At 37.3% G+C, this 12,088-nt stretch overlaps 1 protein-coding gene across 9 annotated transcripts in view; it reads right to left on the bottom strand.

The window, feature by feature from the left end:
* The window catches only part of PTK2 (protein tyrosine kinase 2), a 439,876-nt gene that overhangs the window by 54,990 nt on the left and 372,798 nt on the right, over nt 1–12,088 (bottom strand). For 8 of the 9 annotated variants that reach the window (XM_069081220.1, XM_069081223.1, XM_069081221.1 and 5 more), the window contains one exon: nt 6,884–6,995. In XM_069081220.1, coding sequence (XP_068937321.1) covers nt 6,884–6,995 — 112 coding nt within the window. Of the gene's footprint in view, nt 1–6,883; nt 6,996–7,703; nt 8,562–12,088 lie in introns of those variants that run through there. The other variant, XM_069081229.1, reaches the window with a different exon arrangement.

Genomic DNA, 12,088 nt, shown 5'->3' with positions numbered 1-12,088 from the left:
CACATAGAAGGCTCTTAATAAATGCAGGCTGAAAAAATGAGATAATATGATTGAATGAAGGACTGTCAGATTATTTAATATGATGAATGATTTAACTGAAAGGACATAAGATTGAGTCAGTAAATCAGAACTTTGATTCCAGCTTCAGTTTAGTGCTTTTATGAGTCTCAGTTTTGTCCTCTGTCAAATGAGGGAATTAGAATAAATAACCTCAAATATATAATAACCTCAAAACAACCTCAAAACCTTTTCCTTTCAAACATTTTATAATCCAGTTAGAGAATTTATATTGAAATCCAAGTTAAAGAACTAGGTGGAATTCTTTAACCTAGAGCAGAAAAAGATGAAATGTGTTAAGTAAATAGAGGCCACTAACACTGAGGTGAAAATAAAAAGAAATGAGTTTTAAGTGAAGCAGGAGGGAAAGAAGATAGCTTTTATGAGGAAGAATTTTTAAATAAGGAGTTACTGTTGGACATTGGAAAGGTTTATCAAATAGTCAGACTAGGCCTTTTCCTTCTCTGTGTGCTGAGACATTCTAGTAGTAGTGGGATACCAGTGTAAGAAGTTATAGGAAGGCCAGTTTCAGCTCAATACAAAGGACAATGTTGTAACAATCACGTTTTTTAAAAAACGGAATGAACTATTTCCTGGGTGGTGGGAGGGGCTATTGTCTGGATGGTAAGTTAACTTGTAACAGGACTTGTTTGAGTGGAGAATGGACTTGTCATGAATGATGCCTAAATTCAGTGTTCTTTCAATTAAACCATGCTATATTTTGAAGAAGTACAGAGACCCAGTATGGTCTCTGTATGTTGGATGGGAGAAGACTAGAAAAATTACTTATGCAAAGACTCCATTCCATTCCCTGATTAAAGAACCTTCATTAGCTTCCTATTACTGAAAGGAGAATACACAAACTCCTTATCCTGACATTTAAGACACTCTACAACCTGATTATAAACTTTTTCTAGCCTTATTTCATACTACTCCTCACTGATTATGTGCCATCACTTAGCACAAAGTACTTAACAAATGCTTCTTGACTGACAGCCTACATCCCCTTTATTTCAGTCAACCTGAACCTTATTATCTTGTACTCTTATCTCTGTCTATTTCTATATGCCATCTCCCCATGCCTGAAACATATTCCCCTTATTTCTACCTATTGAAACATATCAGCTCAGGTACCACTTCTTCCATTCAGACTTCCCTGATTTCACCTTCCATATGAAAGTGGTCTTGTCAACTCTTATTTTAAATCGTATTAATCTGTATGCATGTTATATCCCTATTGTTAGATTATAAGCTCCTTGAGCATATGTAATTTTTCCATTTTGTATCTTTAGGGAATGATATAGTACTCTGTACGTAATAGGAAACTTAATAAATATTTAATTATTTAGGTTGAATGTTTTACAGGAATACCATTCTTTAGTTGAGGATTAGATTATATGACCTCTATGATACCTTCCAACTTAAGATTTTATGATTCATTGTTAAGTGTGTCAGTGTTATACTGACAGAATAGAAAAATTTTACTGGCGTAAAAACTCCCAACATCTTTGCTATGAAATGATGTCACATCTACAATTTGCTGCTATTCAGATGGGAACATCTGGGACACATATACATATAGGTTTTGGCATAAACTCAAACGGCTGATTTCTTTCCTCCAAGTATATAAGTAACATGCATCCCATAACAAATGTGTTTTCTGCTTATCTGACTGAAAAAGAAATGCGAAGAAAAAAAACAATCCAAATTCTTTTATAAGACATTTAGAATCTTAGAACTGCATGATTCTAAAGTGATCATCTGGTATTAATGCCCTCATTTTACGGATGAGGAAACTAGGGTATGGAGAAGTGATGTGTTCAAATTCACCTAGCTAGCTAGTGGCAGAACTGGGACACAGAATCAGCCATGTGCATTATCTGTTTGGAGATTGGGCCACACCTCTAGAAATGGTTTAGCAAAGGTACCATACTCCCAGTTACCCAGGTTTGCAAACCAGGTGTCATCCTCTATTCTTCTCTCTCTCTCTCACTCCCCCATATCTAATCTCTTACCAAGACATGCTGATTTTACCTTCACAACATCAAGTGAAGATCAAACAAGATAATAGTTATAAAGTGCTTAGCACAGTGTCTAGCAAATTGTAGGTGCTTCATAAATGCTTATTCCCTTCCGTCCATTCTCCATAACATCTCCTTCTCTCCTCTAACACGGCCCCCACCCTGGTACAGGCCCTTATCACCTCACATCTGGACTATTACAACTGTATGATAGTTGGTTCCCTGCTGCAAGGTTCTCCCCACTACACTACATCTTCCATTAAATTAACCTTCCTAAGGGACACTCCTGATCCTACCTTTCCAGCCTTCTTAAACCTTACTCTTCCTCCCCATACATACTCTGTGATGCAGTGACTCTGCCCCCTGGCTGGCCCTTGCCCAAAAAAAAACACTCCCGCTTCCAGCTCCAGGCATTGTCACTGCCTTGCCCCCATCTCCAGAATTCTCTCCTTCTTCATCTTGTCCCCTGGCTTTCTTTTAAGTGCCAGATAAAATCCTATCTTCTACAGTAAGCCTTTCCTAATCCCCCTTAAAGCTAGTGCCTTTCCTCTGTGGACTGTCTCCAATTTATTCTGTTTATGATTTGTGTCTACATTGTTATTTGCATGCTGCCTCTCTCATTAGACTGTGAACTCATTTTTGGTCTTCTTTATATCGCTGGCCTTGCACAGTGCCTGTGCCTGGCATACAACAGGTGCTCAGGGGTGGTGGTGCAGGGGGAGGATAATCAGTATTGTATACTGGCTGTGGGAAAGAGAGGGAAGATCATGAAGGCCCAGCTCTTGATACTGCATCAACTGCAGATTGCTATATACTAACCTTAGGAAACACAAAGTAAGATTTATGTTGCTGGAATGAGCAATGGTTTGGGCTCCTTCGGTGCAGAGATGGCTTCAGATAAAATATTCCAAAGAGTATCCTGTGAATTTTATTAAGTACTTTTCTAATTCTTACATCCCTTCTAGCTCTGTCTATGTTGATCACACACACACACACACACACACACACACACACACACACACACGCACTTATTTTGAGTATTTATATTAAGGCATCATGTCACTGTGAATAGAGAGCTGGCCTTTCAGTCAGGAGGACATGGGTTCAAGTGTCACCTCTGACACCTTACAGAGCCCTGACATCTCTGAGCAACTCATGTTATGGGTTACAGATCAAGTACTGACCTACTTTTGGTACAGGGAGCTTCTGTAATGGGAATGCTCTATACCAATGATATCAGAGGTCTAGACAAAAAAATATAAATAGCTTGCAAAAAGTAGTCTGAAAGATATCATCAAGGAGATATATGACTAGAAAAGGAGGTATATTGGTCATGCTGTAAAAGTGAGGTATAACAGATTGACACCCTGAGCACTAGACTGGAAATTCTCAACATATATTAAAAGAAGGAGAGGAAGGATTCCAGAACACTGAATTTACATATAGAGGGTATAGAGAAAAGAGTCAGAAAAAAAGGTGTGGATGGATTGTGATCTATACTGATGAGAAGTACCCATAGTAATGAAAGTAAAGATTTTAGAAATGCTGCAGTACTACTGAGAGTTCATTAGCAAGTAACATTCAATAACTCATTTTGGGAGGTAGTTTTAATGTTCTGCCTCCAATTAACTACAACTTCATCTGTTTTACCACTGCTTTGTGTTTTGAATCTGAATGGAGAATTCATTTTTCAGTTTTTATAAATTCTCTTTCCACTCAGTCATGAAATTTAAATCTAGAAGCCGCATTTCCTACCTATACTTAATGGAACTGAAATCATGTTGTGATAATAAACTATGGGAAGAAATGGAGGAACTGAATAGGGTCTGTGACATCACCACTTCATCCAGGAAAGCAGAGTTGTTAAATCATGCTGTCACTCAATTTCAGAGTAGTTGAAAACCTTTTTGAGGTGAAAAATCCTGCAAACATAAACATAGAGGGGATTTGACAGTGAAGACGTCTATTGAGAAACTTAGAAAGCAGGTTTGACTCTTGAATGGCAAAGGTATTCAATAATGTGATAGTAGTTTATCATTTACCAGGCCTCTGTAGTTGAATGCTCCTTTAGCAGGTGTAGCTGCTTTGCTGTCACAGAACATGTGATGAAGATGATGATGATATATATAGCACCTCCCAGCTGACCTCTTCTATAGTTCTGGGTAGAAGTAATTTATTGTAGTTTCTCACTGATTTGTTCATCATGTTTGTTCTGGTGCCAATTTAGGGTTTTGCTGGAGTAGGTATGGGAGCTGAGAGGTCTGACTCTTATCCAAGTAGACCATTTTATAATATAATAATAATAAACATTCACATGGCACTTTGAGGTTTACAGAAAAATGTTATCTCATTTGATCTTCACAACAACCCTGTGAAGTAGGTAATGTTATTATCCCAATTATACAGATGGAGAAACTGGGGCTGAGAATGGCAAAGTAGATTGGTCACAGTCACACAAGTAAGTGTCAGTGGCAGGATTAGAACCCAGGACCTAGAGCATGGTTCTAGGGCTTAAGTCTCCTGGACAGTTTTATTGTAATGCTTCATATCCTAACATGACATTATGACTCTGGTACCAAAGGCTATATACCCTGGGGCATAGAATCTAGAAAAATCTCCCTCCAGCAGGGGTGCAATGATAGACCGACTACATATCTGTTGCTTAGGGACAGGCCTAGCAAAATTCAGAGGAACTCATTACAGTCTGGCTGAAGGGTAATGCATTTTTCAGTCATAGTAATTCTTAAAGACCATAAGTTAAAGATAGGTTGTAATCTGTGTTGGTAAAGAGATTACTCACACCAACAAAATTACTGCTACTTCAAGTATTTTTAGAAATAATTTTGTTAGTTTTGCTACTATTTAGGAATATATAGTCTTACTTTTTCCACACTTTCTTTTGGAGAGGGGAAGGCAGGGCAATTGGGGTTAAGTGACTTGCCTAAGGTCGCACTACTAGTAAGTGTTAAGTGTCTGAGGCTGAATTTGAACTCAGGTTCTCCTGACTCCAGGGCTGGTGCTCTATTCACTGTGCCATCTAGCCACCCCTCCTTCAAATAATAAGATACAAAAATATAATTGGTCTTATTTTTCAGCAACCTTGGAAAACAAAAACTAGTCTGAGTTAAAATTATGCAAAAACCAATAAACAACTAGAGGGCTCATTCCATACAAAGTTCCCGAATCCAGTGATTTTTAAAGTCAGTAACATATTAGAAAATGAGCTTATTCACCCACCAAGGATATATTCTGAACCATATGTCTATATACATAAGTATGTGCTAAGTGCTGTTCTCAATAATAAAAATGTTAACAATACCTAACGTTTATATATGCTTACTTTGTGCCAGGCATGGTTTTAAACACTTTTTTCTTATGCTGTCACTGTATCTTAAAATGTGAAAAATATTTCCTGCTAGCTTTTACTGTACAATAATGCCACAGATAAGCAAACTGAGCCTCCAGGGAATGGAAATTATTGCTTAAGGTCCCTTTGCTATAATTCAGGTCTCTTGGCTCCCAAAGCAGGGCTCTAGTTGTTTTTGTTGATTATACTGCATTAAACCAGGGAATTTATAAGCACTTAAAAAAAAAAAAAGAAAGCTAGCAAATGTCTGTGAATTCTCATTCCATGGAATTTGCTTCAGTTTACTCAAGCCAACCTAATTGCTAATAAATCCTTGTTAGTCAACTATTAACTAAACAAAAGTTTAATTTACATCTTTACAAAGTCAAATATTTGCTCTAGCAATTCTACCATGGAAGATTCTAGTTTAATCAGTGTGGTATAGTATCATCTGAAGAGGCAAAGGATACCACAGGCAAGAACTGTATTAGAGCAGACTCTGCATAAATAGCAAAAATCTTTTATTGGATACCAATGACTTGGCTTGGTCAAATGAATTTGGTTAAGTAACTAGTTTTGGACACATCTCAGGGGTGCATTCTTTAATATAAGGCAGAGGTTTTCTAAGTAGTGGTCCTTCTGTGTACCTCCCCTCCTACTTTTCAAGGGGTACACCAGGTCAAAACTGTTTTACACCAAGACATTTTAATTTTTAAAATTTTAATATGGTGAATATTGGTAGATATAACCCACATCCTGAGACTAAAAAGTTTGAGGACTGACTAACTAAGGCATGGAAGTCCATAACAGAAGGCAGCAGGGTAGCATCTAATTTCATTTCAATGTGTTTTCACTTCTGAGAAAACAACAACAAAAAGAGCAAACATATGCATAATGATCTTAGCCAGATTCTTCCAAAAAAAAAAAAAGGCTCTGATCAGACAGGAATGCAAATTTATTTTCAATATACGTTCTACAAAGTAAAGAATGCATTTCCAGTCTGACCCCACCTTCTACCATAAACTTGATTTTACTGATTAGTGGAATCCCAGACAATTGTAATTTGCTAAGGACAGAAATGTTTTGCCGTGCGCCAGGCTCCTCTATGTCAAATTTCATGTTTGTGGAGGAGGGGAAGCAAGCTAAAAGCCAGAAAGAAACAAAGGAGAAGTTTTGTTCAGCTTAATTTACGAGTCTTGAATTTAGACCTGAAATAACATCTATCTGAACACTGTCTATTAACATATTTATGGGTGTTGAGAAAATTAGGAGAGGCTAAAATAAGAAATAATTAGTGGGCATAGTAATTTGTTGTAAGAACAAAACAGATCATCTAATACAATCTCTGTAGTTGAAAAAATGACCCTCTGGCTTTTCTGCAAAGACGACACTACAACAGCACTGATGCCTTTAAAGATAGGAAATAAAACAGCTTTTAATAATCAATAAGTATGACTACCTTGGGAGGAGCTTCGTCTGAGCCTCCTGAATCCCAGGACACTGTGACCTGCCTTCTGGATTCCATTCTCATTCGTTCTTCTTGCTGAAGCTTCTCCTCCTCCAGTATTGTACTAAGGAGACAATAAACTGGGTTAAGGAGAACTGACATTTGTGTGTTAGTGTACTCTAAACCCCACCCTGAAAACCTCCTTAAGACAGTTCTCTCAATGCCAGTATGCTCAAAGTAGTCAAGGGAAAAAATGAGCAAGGGATTCTTTAATAGTGGGCCAGTAGGAGAAGATTTCAAACCAATCACGGTTAGATTGTGGACTATTCCAGTTCTAAACGGGAGATTTCACTTAAAGCACAGGCATGGGGGTAGGCACAAGCAAACAAACCAGATGGCAGTGAGCAGGACTGGGGGAGGGGATATAAAGAATAACAAAATCTCTGCATTTAAAAAGTCATTCTGTGCTTGTGGCAAAGTATAATTGCCCTGAGAAATCTCAAGAAGCAATTTATCAAGCAGATACATGTCTGGAACCACTGATTCTTCATATGAAAAAAGTCTCTTTTTACCAAACTCAGAAAGGTAAAAACAAAAGCATTAGTACACTATGGGTAGTTAAATCTCAGTTTAATTGGTTAACTCGAAATTTGCCAAATACCTAACTACAGTTTTTCAGCTACATTCCAGTAAAGTAATACCCTTAACAAAAGAGTAAAGAAATAAGGCAAGAGCATTTTCAATGATGGCTTTTAGTTATATAGATGAAAAAAATCTACATGTTGTTTTAATTGGAAGAAAAAAATAGTAAATAATATAGCAAGTTACTTACCAGATTCTTACTATTACAGTGGCTATTTGAAGTTCAATATTATACCACTGTCTCCTTCCAGTTCTGCTATGCAGATTACTAATCTTGGCTATCTGCCATAATTTAAAATACTTAGAATGCAGCACAAGTTACAAATCTGTTAGATTCCCATAGTGTAGGAATTCTTTAGGGTTCCCAGCAAAAAGACAGAGCTAGGCAAAACCTTCACTACAATGGTAAACAATTCACTTCCTACATGTCTTAACACCAGTATGGAGGGGTTCTAATAATGAAGCTCATTGAAAGCTTATAACCTCCCAGTTTATTGCACGAAACAACCACCCAGAATTACTCATGCAGAGTGAGCTCAGTTGTCCCAGAGCCTCTTCTCATCTGGGAATTTGCCCGACTGTTTCCCAAATACATTCCTGTTTGACTGGAGGCTCTGCTGTGCCATTTCCCTCATAGACCAACGCTCACAGTCATCTTTTTAAATTGGAAAATAACCAAACTGATCCTATTAAAAATTACCATGGAAAAGACAAACCAGGGTTTTATATATAAAACATATATTTTCCCAAAAGAAAAAGGAGGAACAGTATTTTATTAAATACTACAAAACCAAAATTTGGCTTAGCTCCCAACTACTAAATTAACATTTAGAGGAAACTGCTTCATCAAAAGTATCTAGAATACTATTGTGTCTCCCTGTTCCTGCCTGCGGAATCCATTACTAGGAAAATAAATAGCTGGCACGCTTTGCAGAAATTTACAAGTTAAACATCAGCTTTAGATTTTTAATAGAGGGATACAGTCTATCACAACACTTTGAAAAATTGCTACTAGTGACCAAAATACATAGGGAAATGAATTTTTATAATAAAATAATGCCATGCATAAAAATGCAATCCATTGTGTACTTTAAGATGTTTTTAACAAGTGATCTTTTGCTATAAGGGACTGATGATCAGAATACTCAGAAAACAGTCTTGACTGTATTGTTATTTTGCAGGGTACCATACAGGGTACTGTGGGAAACAGAGAGAAAACAGAACTTGATGGAGTTTACACATGAAGGGGAGTTACACACATACACACACAGTGAGGCAAATGTTATTATACAGTTGAAGACTATAATCTTTTTGGTCTACTGTTCAAAGAAATGTTTTTTTATTTCACATTTTTATCAATAAAAGTGGAAATTGTTTTTGTTCTAAACTGCACATATTGTATGTATGAAAACATATCCTCCACTAAAGTTTTTTTAAACTAACTGACAATGGTGTGCAAGTGATCCTGTGTTACTGAAAGTTATACCAGCAAACTACCAAGTCTAATGAATGTCTATGAAACTGGAAAGGTTTCTAGTACAGGCCTGGAGCCAGACTGCATGTCTGTAGTTCAAGCATAGGCCTAGCTAGTTTTGGAAATGCTCATCACCAGAAGGTGCGATGATGAATTATTTTTTCTGTAGTAATTCAAGTCATGACACGCACACCAATGACAAAATCAAAATCATGACAATTCATTGAAATCTGAAAATAATTAGGATCACAGATTCTCAGAGTCAGAAAGAATGCCAGGCAAGCATGTACTCCAACACTTCTTGATGTATAAATTGCCTCTTTGGCATCCTAGAAAAGTTGTAATCAAGTCTCTGACTGATCACTTGTAGTAATACGTGGAACTCACAACCAAACCAGGTAGTTTATTTAACTAAAGGATAGCTCTGATTGTTAGAAATATTTTTCCTTAAGTCAAGCCAAAATCTGTTTCTTCCACCTCCTACTCAACTGTCCTAGGTTAGTCTTGTACCAAAAATAATACGTAAAGTCTCTCTTCCACCCAACAGTCATTCAAATACATGAAATAACTGATCACGTCCTCTGAAAAATTGCATTTTTTCTGAACAAGCAGTTTTAAGCTCTCTAATCAGTCTGTGTATGACATGGTTGCTAGTTTCCTCTCCACTCCAGTTTTCACCTTTTAGATGAGCATCAGTTAATTAATATTCAATGGAGATATCCAGAAGTGGACATAATAACCTATACGTAGTCTGTTTAGTGCAGAGGACAATTGGATTACCATCTCACAGTGGAGAGAGTTCTGGTTGTGGATACAAGAAGACTTGGGTTCAAATGCCATGTCAAACACTCATGACCAAGTTACTTCTCTCTTACAGTCAATTTCTTAACCATGATTGAAGAATAATATCTTTATCACTTAACTCCGTGAGTCATTGTGAGAACTGGATTCTTTGCAGGCTTGAAAGCCTTATATGCATCTGTTTTCATTATCACCCTCAATATTATTATCTCTTTTTCTTGTATTTGACACAGTTCAGATAGAAGAGACTCAAGGATAAGTATCCTGTCGTTATTCTTTTATATTGAATATTGAGGGAACCACTAGGCAAATGGATAAAATTACTATTACTAGTAGTTCTACTTATATTAGTTCTTTTAGTTAGCTACATTATATTTTCAGCTCAAGGAATTTGTGATTATTTAACCTGTAAATTTTTTTAAAAATTAACTGTTAACCCACATCTCTCAGATGTCATTCTTTATATATGAAGATAAAGCTACTATCTGTAGTTGAGATATTATTTATATTTTGAGCCCTCTTTCTACTTCGAAACCTAACTTTTCTTTCATCCTCCAGCCAGGTAGTTCTACACAAAGGCCTACTCCAAAGTTTCATCGTGACAGGGAAATAATGCTAGGTTTTCAAAGATTATGCCAGTAGCTATGAGCTCTTACACATTCTATCAGTCTCAAAAGGTTTCAAGCATAATCCTAACAGTCTGCTTTCTAAGAACCAAACTACTTAAGTATAGAGAGGCTCATCACCTAAGAAACTGACTACTAAGTGATTTATTTCTTTGTCTATGAAATAAAGAAAAATAAAAAGTGGCCCTTATTCCCATGTAGCTTCTGCAGTGACAGCAACAAGAGGTTCAGAAAAGGGAGCAATGAGTGCTACTGATCTATATACTTATTTTAAATCTTTATGAGAATACACATATATGGAGCATATCCTTGAAAAAGGAATAAGGGATAGCTAGACTTTTATAAAATGTATTGTACAGGAGATTATATCTTTAAAGTCATACAGCTGATTAAAAAGTATAGAGAAAACAAGATTCCACTCTGCTCATTGTTACTGACTACAAAATTATATGAGATTCCTTGGGACATGCTAGAACAGAACTAGCTTTGTTCCATGAGCTTCTGATTGTAAACATTAAAAGTGGCATAAAACAGGGAGAGAAGCTTAGGTATCTGTCACTATCATGGAGCATATCCAGCACAGAGTCCATATGGAAGAGGGATTCCCCATAAATGGGGAGGGTCCCCAGACACTCCTGTTTGAAGATAACACTGTGTTAACTGCATCAAACCTGGGACTGTACAGTCAACTAAACAAGATTAACAATTGCTCCAAACAGATAAATACCTAACTGTAAGTGGATGAAGTATGCTTCCTGCTCAGACTATGATATGCGTTTGGAAGGATAGCCCATAAAGTTAGTCCATGAGTACACATTATCTTGGACAGACTCTTGTTATTTTTTTTTTTAATTAAAAAATTTGTTTTTCCTTTTTGCGGGGTAGAGGGCAGGGCAACTGGGGTAAAGTGACTTGCCCAAGGTCACACGGCTAGTAAGTGTTAAGTGTCTGAGGCCACATTTGGCCCCTGATTCCAGGGCCGGTGCTCTATTCACAGTGCCACCTAGCCGCCCCCTGGACAGATTCCTCTGATGGATAATGAATTGGGTCATGAATTGAACAGAAGGAAGAGAGAACTATACAAGAAGTTATCAGAAATATACATGAATGGAAAAGGTGATGGGTTAATTGTATAATGAGAGCAAGGGACAACCAATGTTTTAGGTGGCTTGATGCAAAAACACCAACACAATGTCAAGAGATCTAAGGGAATACCTCTATTATGTTGGGTGGACAGTATGTAACAATTTACAGGAGGATATAGTCAAAAGTCTTAGTTGCAGGGCAGCTAGGTGGTACAGTGGGTAGAATGCCAGGCTGGGGATCAGGAAGACTCATCTTCCTGAGTTTAAATCTGGCCTCTGACACTTACTAGCTGTGTGACTCTGGGCAAGTCACTTAACTGTATTTGCCTTAGTAGCTAATCTGTAGAATGAGGTGGAGAAGGAAACAGCAAACCACTCCAGTATCTTTGCCAAGAACACTCCAAATGCGGTCACAAAGAGTTGGACACAACTGAAGCGACTGAACAACAACATGGACAAAGTCACACAGGAGGTAAGGTGTAGATGGGATGTGATCAATATCACTAGAGGAAATATCCTAGTTGAGGCCATCACAGACGCATCAATGCACTGAAGTAGTACCACTCATCCATTTGTATTCTCCTCTACC

Source organism: Petaurus breviceps, unplaced genomic scaffold (assembly GCF_028583685.1).
Source record: "Petaurus breviceps papuanus isolate PSGF00001 unplaced genomic scaffold, PetGlider_PUasm1.0 98, whole genome shotgun sequence".
In the NCBI taxonomy this organism is placed as follows: Eukaryota; Metazoa; Chordata; class Mammalia; order Diprotodontia; family Petauridae; genus Petaurus; species Petaurus breviceps.
Note: the sequence above shows the minus strand (reverse complement) of the source record. Positions and strands in the feature narration are given on the sequence as shown.